General features: G+C 43.0%; 1 protein-coding gene across 1 annotated transcript in view; it reads right to left on the bottom strand.

Moving 5' to 3' along the window:
• The window catches only part of LOC115953503, a 16,335-nt gene extending 9,575 nt beyond the window's left edge, over positions 1 to 6,760 (bottom strand). Inside the window, exon 1 of the mRNA XM_031071189.1 lies at positions 5,889 to 6,760. Within this exon, the coding sequence (XP_030927049.1) occupies positions 5,889 to 6,713 (825 nt within the window). The 5' untranslated portion in view covers positions 6,714 to 6,760. The remainder of the gene's footprint in view (positions 1 to 5,888) is intronic.
• Between the last annotated feature and the right edge of the window lie 5,654 nt (positions 6,761 to 12,414).

The following is a 12,414-nucleotide window of genomic DNA, read 5'->3' as shown; positions in this document are numbered from 1 at the left end:
GAGTCCGAGGACCATGTAAGGCCTTGGTTCTGTCCATAACTTGTAATAATAATAGTTTTATACTTGGTTTCCCCATAGGCTTGAGTCCGAGGACCATGCAAGGCCTTGGTTCAGTCCATAACTTGTAATAATAATAGTTTTTATACTTGGTTTCCCCATAGGCTTGAGTCCGAGGACCATGCAAGGCCTTGGTTCTGTTTTATTCCCTCTCCTTAGGTATCCCGTACGCGGCCGGGCAGGAGGTTGTCCTCGGCATTAGTTATTACCCGGCGTGGGCCGTAGTCCGTGGGCCATCATGTAGCAAGGGCATGGGCCGCGAATTTACTAGGCCCACAGATCAGGAGATATTTCCATAGTCTTTGGCCACGCGGTGCTTTTGGGTGTCCCGATATTCGAGGTGCACCTCCACGAGGCTCCTTTAGTCTTATCGTTGCAGAGGTTTGTTGGAAGTTGAGCTGGAGACGTTTTGTCTGTAGCGTTCCTTGGGAAGCTGCGCTAATTAAATGCCACCACCCTATCTCCTCAAATAAATAAGAGAGCAAGTTTCTTTGCCTAGGCACCAGCTCCTTAGTCTCCTTCTTCAGCTTCCTCCCGCAGTAAGTCATGTTTGAGACGAGGGTCGGGGAAGAAAAACTCTCTCCGCCGCAAAGGCGCCACGTTCTCCTCAGGCTCAGAAGAGTGATATACGGGCGACGAAGGCATAGATTCAAAGACATATTCCCTTATGACAGAGGGGAGAGGGTGTTTCCCACGCTTTTAGTCAAAATCCGAAGCAGGTTCTGGTCATGCCAGATTTTTGGTATGTCCGAAGAAGGAATTTCCACCATCAGCACTGTCTACCTTGTAGCCGGCAAATTTCTGCGGGGGCTTCCCAACTTCCGGCTCCCTGCATCTTCTTTGTAGATGGTGTTAGCCTGAGGTCAGGTTCTTTTGCTGCCTGAGTTTCGGGCACGTGAAAGCGTTGAGGATGAAACGAGGTCTTGAGGCAGTAGCCAACCTCTCCTCTGTGCTACTTGCATCCTCCCCACTGCGGCGTGAGGCTCAAGTTGGGCTCCTTTGCTGCCGGAGCTATGGGCATGCGAAAGCATGGGGGAAGGGACAAGGCCTCGAAGCAGTAGCCAACCTCTCGTCTGTGCTACCTCCTCGGCCTTCTCTTGCTTTCTTGTAACTTTCCTTTCTATCATGTAGCAAGTTTTATCACAAGTTGATTTCAGCTTTTTGTTGTATGCTGTACTGTTTCTTTGTTTTAATAAAAAAGGAAATTTTGCCTACTTATTTTGAATACTACTCTTTTTGCAACATTATTTTGTGGAAGGGTGTGCTCCCTGTGTTTGTTTCTTCAATGATACTTAGAGCAGGAAGTTTTGAAACATAATCCAATCAATTCTAATGTACCAACACTACCAAACATTACGGCGATAATTCATAGCAAGTTTAACTCAGGAAACTAGCAAAAATAACAATTGAATATTCTGTGATAAGTATGAGAGTACCGTCCGAGGAGTTGACGGAGGGTAAAGAACTCAAATCGTTTCTCAGGTGACGTATTGCCCTACGTCGCATCGATTCCCTTGGTGCTGTAGATCTAAGAGCAGACTTGCGAATCCCCGCAATTTGGGAACTGACCCAATGGCGAGTGGAGAGTTTTCCTCAGATGAATCCAAATTCTACGTAATGTAGTTTTTCCTTACGAGTAGTTGGTTTTCCCATAGGTTTGAGTCCGAGGACCATACAAGACCTTGGTTCTGTCCAAAACTTGTGATATTTATCTCTTGTACTTGGTTTCCCCATAGGTTTGAGTCCGAGGACCATGCAAGACCTTGGTTCTGTCCAAAACTTGTGAGATTTGTTTTTTGTGCTTGGTTTCCCCACAGGCTTGAGTCCGAGGACCATGCAAGACCTTGGTTCTGTCAAAGCTTGTGAGATTTGTTTTTTGTGCTTGGTTTCCCCACAGGCTTGAGTCCGTGGACCATGCAAGACCTTGATTCTGTCCAAAACTTTTGATTTTCATCTCTTGTACTTGGTTTCCCCATAGGTTTGAGTCCGAGGACCATGCAAGACCTTGGTTCTGTCCAAAACTTATGATATTTATCTCTTGTACTTGGTTTCCCCATAGGTTTGAGTCCGAGGACGCATGCAAGACCTTGGTTCTGTCAAAGCTTGTGAGATTTGGTTTTTTTGTGCTTTGGTTTCCCACAGGCTTGAGCTCCGAAGGACCAAGCAAGACCTTGGTTCTGTCCAAAACTTGTAAGAATTTGTTTTTTGTGCTTGTTTCCCCACCAGGCTTGAGTCCGTGGACCATGCAAGATTGTTTCTGTCCAAAACTTTTAATTTTCATCTCTTGTACTTGGTTTTCCCCATAGGTTTAGTCCGGGACCATGCAGACCTTGGTTCTGTCCAAAACTTCGAGATTTTATTTTTTGTGTTTGGTTTTACGCCCCACAGGCTTGAGTCCGTGGACCATGCAAGCTTGGTTCCTGTCCAAAACTTTGATTTTCATCTCTTGTACTTGGTTCACCATAGGTTTGATCCGAGGACCATGCAAACCTTGTTCTGTCCAAAACCTTACGAGTTTTTTTTTTGTGTTTGGTTTCCGCCAACAGGCTTGAGTCCGTGGGACCATACAAAACCTTGGTTCTGTCCAAAACTTATGAGATTTGTTTTGTGTACTTGGTTTCCCCACAGGCTTGAGTCCGGGGACCATGCAAGGCCTTGGTTCTGTCCAAAACTTTTGATTTTTCTCTTCTGTACTTGGTTTCCCCATAGGCTTGAGTCCAAGGACCATACAAAACCTTGGTTCTGTCCAAAACTTATGAGATTTGTTTTGTGTACTTGGTTTCCCCACAGGCTTGAGTCCGGGGACCATGCAAGGCCTTGGTTCTGTCCAAAACTTATGATTTTCATCTCTTTGTAATTGGTTTCCCATAAGGTTTGAGTCCGAGGACCATGCAACAGGCTTGAGTCCGTGGACCATGCAAGACCTTGGTTCTGTCCAAAGCTTTTGATTTTTATCTCTTGTACTTGGTTTCCCCATAGGTTGAAGTCCGAGGACCATGCAAGACCTTGGTTCAGTCCAAAGTTTGTGAGATTTGTTTTTGTGCTTGGTTTCCCCAAGGCTTGAGTCCGAGGACCATGCAAGACCTTGGTTCTGTCCAAAGCTTGTAAGATTTGTTTTTGTGCTTGGTTTCCCCACAGGCTTGAGTCCGTGGACCATGCAAGACCTCGGTTCTGTCCAAAGCTTTTGATTTTCATCTCTTGTACTTGGTTTCCCCATAGGTTTGAGTCCGAGGACCATGCAAGACCTTGGTTCTGTCCAAAACTTACGAGATTTATTTTTTGTGTTTGGTTTCCCCACAGGCTTGAGTCCGTGGACTATGCAAGGCCTTGGTTCTGTCCAAAACTTTTGATTTTCATCTCTTGTACTTGTTTCCCCATAGGTTTGAGTCCGAGGGACCATTGCAAGGACCTTGGTTCTGTCCAAAACTTACGAGATTTATTTTTTGTGTTTGGTTTCCCACAGCTGAGTCCTGTGGACCATGCAAGGCCTTGGTTCTGTCCAAAAACTTTTGATTTTCATCTCTTGTACTTGGTTTCCCCATAGGTTTGAGTCCGAGGACCATGCAAGACCTTGGTTCTGTCCAAAACTTACGAGATTTATTTTTTGTGTTTGGTTTCCCCACAGGCTTGAGTCTGTGGACCATGCAAGGCCTTGGTTCTGTCAAAAACTTTTGATTTTGATCTCTTGTGCTTGGTTTCCCCATAGGTTTGAGTCCGAGGACCATGCAAGACCTTGGTTCTGTCCAAAGCTTACGAGATTTATTTTTTGTGTTTGGTTTCCCCACAGGCTTGAGTCCGTGGACCATGCAAGGCCTTGGTTCTGTCCAAAACTTTTGATTTTGATCTCTTGTGCTTGGTTTCCCCATAGGTTTGAGTCCGAGGACCATGCAAGACCTTGGTTTTGTCCAAAACTTTTGAGATTTGTTTTTTGTATTTATTTGTTTTTCGGATGTAAGCCCCTAGATCAGGGCGGGGAGAGCCGGCTTGAGGCCAAGAGCCCCTAGGGCTGCCTACGCCATGGGCGCTGCAAGGCGTAGCCCCTAGCAGAAGTTTATGTCGGAACAACAGCTGCACGTCAAATGAGACGGAGGAAGCTCCGTGAATTTTTGCTTAGTAGAGAGTTGACTCCACCGCCACCTGCGCCAAGCGCGCATGCTTTCCCACAGACGGCGCCAATTGTAAGGACACGATTCCTGCGCGGCCCAGTGACATTTTTGGGTTCACGCGGGAGAGATCCCTCACAATACGATTTGTAGAGAGTGGGCTTGAAAAGTTTGGGCTTGGTCACGGGGCGATGGTCCGGTCTGGATTTCAGAAAGATCCCTGTGGAAAATGGACTGGGCCTAAACGTTTAAAGCCCCGCCATGCTGCCACTTCTGAGAATGGGCTCCTCGGACTTGATCCGAGGACCCTTGTGTCCTTTCCGGCTGTCCAACGGAGGACCTTCTCTGTTCTGTGCATGGATCGTTCCAGCGATCTTATTCATGAAGTCTTTCTTTTTTCTCCCTCCTCCCACTGGATTCACTTACTTCTCCTTTTATACTAGCGTGCATTCGATGTCCTTCGTCCACGTGTAGGGTCAGTCTTTACAAATACTGACATTGGTCCCATCAGTCTAATCCCGGAATTGTTGGGGATGACTTGATAAAGCTGCAAAGTACGGTTCTGTCAGGCATTGGGCCTTATCCAGAAGGGTATTTAGGGTAATCGCCCCAAGGTATTTTGGATTTCCTTACGAATTTATCCCTTTATTCTGGGCGAATTATGGGCCTGCCGAGGACTAGACTGTCCTCGGCTGCCTCCCAAAATTGGTCTGTGCTCTGCGTCATGGAACTTGGGCCACAGTTCTCCTCGGATTGGGCCCTCGGACTCTCTAAGGGCAAATGGGCCTGATCCACGAATTGTTGGGCCCCACATGCATTGTTCACAGGAGAATAGTTAAAAATTACGGCTTAAATAATAAAAAAAAGGAACGAAACGTGATGTAAAACGCAAACGCACAAATAAGCCAGATCCAAACACTTACTAATGCGATAAAACCTATATTAATATTTTTTTTAAAATGAAATAAAATATTGTATTTAACTTTTCCATATGGTGATATAGATAAATAATTACACGATTTGGAAGATATTGTCATGGAGTTAAAAAGACAGGTTGAGATACAGTAGACTATATAATTTTTTTTCATAACATCTAATGAGATACTACATTAGGATTAGTACAATATCACTTTAACTTACATCATCTTGATCGTACACTAATCAGGACTTGCCACTTCAATAATTTAGACTTAGTGTGCGTTTGGCTCCAAATTAAAAAACCAACTTATTTATACTACTATTCATAGATCTCATTACAATTTTTGATACTATTCATGCACCTTACGGTACTATTTCAACTAACTTTTACCTTTATCTACGGTACTATTAGCAAAAAATTTTCAATTTCAACAAAATAAATGAATCTGAATGATACACGATATAAAATGGTAACCATGTGAAATGGAATCAACAAGGTTGATTCAACCAGCAAAAATCATCTAGTACACTACCAATCATAACATTACTACCAAGGGTTGGTTGCCTAGTGGTAAGGCACTTGGGCTAACTAGACTTAGGTAGTCGGTCCAAGTTTTCCTTAGGCACGAAGTAACTCATTGTTACTTTTGGTACTTGTATTGCATACAGGACGGGATTGGACTTGAAAGCGATTAGGCTATTATTATGGTTACGCCTTATAACGTGACAAATTGTGATATGTTTGAAGCACTTGGCCACGGTAAAAAGCAAAGAAATTAAAGTAAGAAGGCATAGTGAAAAATTACTTACTGCAAGAAGCTTCTGAGTATCGAGTGGAGTCATCTGAAGCCTCACAAGCTGAGAACGCTTAGGCGAATCGACGTCAATGAAATCCAGATTAGAGAGCCGAAACGAATTCAAAGAGTAACCAAGCAGGTCAACCCCACGCGCCCAAAACGGCTTGTTAGCCTTCCCAGCAGGAATCATTTGCTCAATTCCCAAATTAACCTCCACATTATCCCCAATTTCCCTTTCTGCCCCTTCTCCATATCCGCTCATCGCAGTCACAAACTCCAACAACTCCCTCAACAGCGACGCCGCCGCCGTGCGGTCGCATGCTGACGTGTGCAGTCTCAGAGTGAGGGCCCACTGGGCTTCGCTCAGAGTGTACACGCTGGCGTACATGATGTCCTTGTCGGCATACAACGGATGCTCAGGATTGCGCCACGTGGTGTTGTTGTTGATCTCGTGCTCGACGATGAGGCGGAAGGGGGTGACGGAGCTCGATTGGTTCGGGTGGGTTTGGAGGATCCGGGACGTTGATTGGAGATCGAACGGCTGGATTTGGAGGAGGGGTTGGGGATTCGTGGGGGTGAGGAATGAGAAGGTGGTGGCGGTGGGGTCGTAGCGGAGCTTGGAGCGGAGGATAGGGTGGGAATTTTGGAGATTATGGAGGGCATTTTGGAGAAGTGGGAGGTCCGGCGGTTTTGAGAGGAGGAGGCCTAGGACTGTGACGCCGGTGCCAAGTGGTACTGCTTTGCACCAGCTGTACTCGGTGCCGCCCACGGCTCGACACTTTGGCTCCGGTGGTTGAGCTGCTGGTGGTTCTGAGTTTGGGATGTCATGATCAGACATGTTGGTTGGCGACACACTTGGACAATTATATCAGATCTTTATTTATATATTTAGAGAGACAGAGAAATGGTAATAGAATTTTTACTATAGTGGAATATTCCATAAGTTTACAAGGATTTTATTTTATATATATATATATATATATATATTTCTTCCAATTTCCGAAAAATTATAAGGTTCTAATGGTAGATAAGTGATGTGGTTTAACATTATAGTAAAAGATTTCCATTTGTTTAAAATTATGGAATTTTAAATAAATAGTTTGGAGTTTTTTGTGGATTTCAGTTAGTTCAATTGGTAAAGTACTAAAGTCTTTAATGGTTGTATAGAGGGTTCAATCTCCGCCTATACTAAAAATTATTTGATATCTTGATCTGATGATAAAGTATAATGAAATAGTGGACAAATGACGTAGACCACTATGAGGACTATATAATTTCTCCAAATCTCCTGTGTGAATTTATAAACCCCACGTTATGTGATGATAATAGATAACTGTGAGCACAACACATCTATTGAAGTTTCTTGTGTGAACTCATAGGCCCACGCCATAGGATGATAATAAATAATCGTGAGTAGGGGTGTCCAGCCAGACCCGAAACCCGATCAACCCGCCCAACCCGGCCGACCCGGCCTGAAAACCGTCCGACCCGTCGCCGGCGACGGTCGGCAGCGGGTCTCCGCCCAGAAAACCCGAGACCGGCGGGTCGGTTGACGGGTTTGAACATGAAAAACCGATTTTCAACCGACCCGACCGGAAAACACATCGGAATTTCAGTTCTCCGCCGATTGGAGTGGGTAGCCGGCCTCATTTTGTCCGATCTGTCGAGATTCGGTGAGATCTTGTTGAGATCTGGCCTGATCTAGTCGAGATCTGCCGAGATCTCGCCCGATCTCTTCGACTTACACTGAGAATCGGCCTGATCTCGTTGAGATCTCGCCGAATCTCTTCGAGATCTGGCCTGATCTCGTTGAGATCCGGCCTAATCTCGTTGAGATCCGCCAAGATCTCTATGAGATCCGGTCAGATCCAGCAAAAACCAGAGATTTTGGCAAAATTCGGCGACGATTTCTGCAAAATCCGGCGATGATTCACAGAGTTCGAAACCGACCGATACCCGACCGGAAACCGATGACATCCGACCACCCGATCCGCTAAATTCGGTGGGTTGGCGGCGGGTCCAGGTTTAGGAGACCCGAAGTGATCGGGTCGGTTCCGGGTTGGGCACAAACCCGACCCGGACCGACCCGTGGACAGGCCTAATCGTGAGCTACAACACATTTGTTGTAGCATCACTGTCCACATCCTAAGTTTAGTTCGGCACTTATGATAATTGTCTGTGACATCATTTCATTATAGTTGTCTGTGTTTTTCACGATTAAACCAAAAACGCTATAATTGCAATCTGCATTATAATTGTTTGGCAATCATAAGAAAGATTACTCTTTACACGGCTATTATGTTTTACTTGGATTCAGATCATACAAAAGTTTGCTTTTTACCTCCTAAGATTTAAGGTGAAATGGAACATTAAACTTTTTTATGTTTTACCCTTTAATTTTTTTTTTTCTTTCCAGATTGGACTCCCACCTTAGATGTTCATAATTAGATCTTTTTTTTTCTTACCATGCTAAGTTGTACTATTACCTTATGGGGAGTGTACGTGCATCTATTGCATGAAACTTTACCAAGAATGCTTCCTACGCCTGGAGGAGTATTTTGGCTACACAGCATTTGGTTAAACGGGGCTTACGGTGGCAGGTGGGAGACGGTCGTCACATTCGGGTGTGGCAAGACCCGTGGCTCTCTACTAGAAGCACTTACAAGGTGGTCTCTCCGGAACGGCCTGGGAACCAAATCAGAATGGTGAGTGAACTTCTGAGGGAGGGGTGCATGGAGTGGGACACAGAGCTAGTTAAACGACTCTTCTTGCCCCAGGACGTAGAGGCAATTCTAAGCACCCCCCTCAGTGTCTCGGCTGCAGCTGACAGAATGGTATGGGCAGAGGATAAGAAAGGCAGATTTTCTGTGAAGAGTGTCTATAGGCTTGCTAGGGAAACTGAGGCAAAGGAGGGGAAGGCTAGCTGCTCGGACCCAACAAAATTGCACGGTGCTTGGAAAGGGGTGTGGAGGATGAATTTGCCAAATAAACTCAAACATTTTACCTGGAAGGCCTGTAACGGTATCCTGGCCACAAAAGAGTCCCTGTTTAAAAGAAAGATTACGGCTGACGACATCTGCGAAGCTTGTGGGAGTCAAGTCGAAACTTCCCTGCACATGCTCTGTTTTTGTAACCATAGTACAGAGGTCTGGAAGTCCTGCAAGCTCTCTCTGCCTTTCAACATCCAGGAGTCGTGGGGCTTCCTGGATACCTTCAGTAGGCTGCGGTTTGTCTGGGATACTCAGCAAGAGAAGCTGGAGAGGTGGGTAGCCATTTGTTGGGGCATCTGGAAAAACCGAAACGAGGTTCCGCATGGAGGTGCGAAACGCCCAGGGCAGGTTATCGTGAGAAACGCTCTGCGTTTGGTGGATGATTTCCAGGCGGCCATTAGGGTGCCGAGCCAGTCGAGATCGTGCACCCATGACACAACGCGCTGGAGGCCCCCTCCGCCGGGTTACTTTAAAGTAAATGTGGACGGGGCGATATTTGCAAAATCTAATCATTCCGGCGTGGGGGTGATCGTGCGGGACGGGGATGGTAACGTGGTAGCAGCCATGTGCAGGAAGCTGGACCTGCCTCTCGGTGTGCTAGAAACAGAAGCAAAGGCCCTTGAGATGGGGGTGGTTTTTGCTGAGGAGGTGGGGCTGAGGGACGTGGTGTTTGAGGTCGACTCGCAGGTGTTAATTAACGCTATTCATGGCACGTGTGAGGCAGTGTCGTCGGTGCTGAACATTATTCAAGGGGTACTTCAGAAAGCCCAAAGCTTCAGAACTTTTGATTTTCTACATACTAAAAGGCAGGGGAATGCCCCTGCCCATTTGTTAGCCCAACAGGCCCAGAAGGTTGAGGGCCTGGCAGTTTGGCTGGAGGAGTGTCCCAGTCAAGTGGCACATGCGTGTGCAAAAGATGTATCTTTATTGCAAAGTTCATTTTAAGAAGTATGAGTACTTCCAATCAAAAAAAAAAAAAAAAAACTTTACCAAGAAAGTCAAAGACTCAAAGGCCAATCTCATGGGAATTGGGCCCGGATATGTACCAATATGCTTGTAAACAGTAAAAATTAATAAATATTTAATTATGAAATATAATGCAACTTTTTTTAAAATAAAATACACTTGTTAATAATTTATTAGTTTACACACAAATTTATTGTGATAATGTGTATTATTTAAATATATATTTACCATTTTGACTTTAGTTTAAAAAAAAAAAAAACATTAAATATATCTTAACCGCTGCCACTGTCATGCCATAATGCATTTGTAGGAATTTAATGGCTTTAGTTAATGGTTGCTGTACAGCACCCGCTAAGTTTACATTAATACTTTTTTAGACTGCATGCTTTTACTGAAATAACCCTACTTTAATGGGAAAATGGAGAAAGACGTCAACACGTGTCAGACAGCATATGAAACATCAAATGTTGCATTATTTTACTTAAATACCCTCTCAACAATTTTTACCATCTCCATAATTTTTTAGCATTTTCTCCTTGTGATTTCTTTCCAATCGTATGACTTCATTGTTTATTCTTATCTTTTGATTTTGATTTTTTTTTTTTTTTTCCGTTTCTTTCCTTATGGTGGGAGCCAGGGACCTTTTGAACTTTGAACCCACCCAAATTTTCCCCAACAAATCTTCAGTTTATTTTTCCTCTTATTTATGTTCCCCTTTCACTCGTGTTCATAGAGAACCAGATCAACTTCCCACTCACATTTGCCATCGTGGCACTGCCATGGAACTCAAATTACGGAGGAGTTTTTATTGGGGAAAAATCCTAATCCCCTATGTGTCTACGTGTGAATTAAGATATATAACTACCAAATAATAGCAATATTATAGAAAAAAAAAAATTCCAGCAAGCACCACATAAACATAACCACACAAGAACACCAAATTTTATGTGAAAAATCTTTTAGTGTAGAGGGAAAAATCACATGGCAACTCCGAAAAATATCTACTATGAAATAGAGATTACAACTATTAAATTTAGGTTAAACTTGACTCACAATAAATTGGATATACAACAAATAAATTTCAAAGAGTAAATATAACCTCACCACAAAACCAATAACAAAATCTTCCTCTAAATATTCTAATTCTCTATGACTATAGCACTCAAAAATTCTATAACAACTTCACCCATTTATCTTCTTTGTATGTAATATGGGCAAAGAAAAAAAAAAGACTCTTTTTCTTTTTCTCACAATGGCCGAATGGCTCTCTTGCTTCAGCTCTTCACTCAAGGCCGAATGACCTTTCGCTTCTTTCTTTTCTTTTTCTTCAGCGTGTCCAACACGCTTTGGATCACTTTTCATTAAGAGAAGTCACACCTCCCAAGCTTTGGTCATTTCTCAATAAATGGAAAAGGTGGCTATGAAGACTTTTTGGAACAAGCTCAATGAGCTTTGACAAATATATGTGATGGAATCTGAGAGTGTTACGTGCACCCAACAATTTTGGTAGTCAAGATCTAGATGAGATTGATTTGCTTGCAAAGAGCGTCGTTTCAGCCTAGTCGGACTCGCCATAACTGACGGCCGCTTAGCAAGCATTTCGTCGGGTCCAATTTTATACAGACCATCTCCTCCCTCATTCACACCCAAAACCCATATGAAGTTTTTAATTTCAGATCAAATTGTTCTTATTTTTGTGAAAGAGTGTGATTTTGTAGTTTTTTGAGAGGTTTGAAACTGTTGTTTGTTCTGGTTTGGAATTTTTAACAAGGCTAAACTGGTTTTGAGCGTAAAAGGTAGGGAAAGTTAAAAGATGAAGGGTATTTTTGTCTTATAAATAACAAATTTAATGGTTTCTCTTTCCTCAATAAAAGTTGCTCCACATGTAAAAATATTATTATTAAATTCCTACTTAACGTTAACAGGACCCTTGCTTTGTTACCAAAAAGAATGAGGTTACTTTATTACTAGGGTCCGATTAATGTGTGTTCTTAGGACACACATTAAACTTTTTAGTTTTGAAAATATTTTTTCGAAAATTGAAAAAACTGTCATTAATTTTTCAATTTTTTAAAATTTTTTTTTTTCAAAAATGAAAATTAATGTATGTTCTAAAGACACACATTAATAAAATCCTTATTACTAAAAAGAATAGAACATTACTGTCACATTTATAAATGAACTACTCTCCTCTTTTTCATCCAAATTCTTCACAAACAAAAAAAATCATGAAAATCCTAAACCAATTGCACATTGACTCAATATTAATTGGGATCCATTTTGCCAAGAGCTTGTAACTTTACTAATTGACATCTCTTGATATTTTGATTATTTACAAATGAAACATTCAGGATTTAAATTCTACCTTCCTTCCTTCCCCAAATCATCAAAATAAAAATAAAATTTGGGATCTATTCCAAGGGAAATGAGGTAAGAACGCAGCCAAAGATTCGTTTGAAGCACAGCCTTTACAAACTATAATGTGGAAAAAAAGGGAAAGGCAGTTGGGTTGGAGTACACTATTCCTTTCAATGCCTCCAAAGGACTTCAAGCAATGAGATAAGTGACAAAGACTATACGATA

Source organism: Quercus lobata, chromosome 7 (genome assembly GCF_001633185.2).
Source record: "Quercus lobata isolate SW786 chromosome 7, ValleyOak3.0 Primary Assembly, whole genome shotgun sequence".
Taxonomy (NCBI): Eukaryota; Viridiplantae; Streptophyta; class Magnoliopsida; order Fagales; family Fagaceae; genus Quercus; species Quercus lobata.
This window is presented reverse-complemented; position numbering and strand designations above follow the sequence as displayed.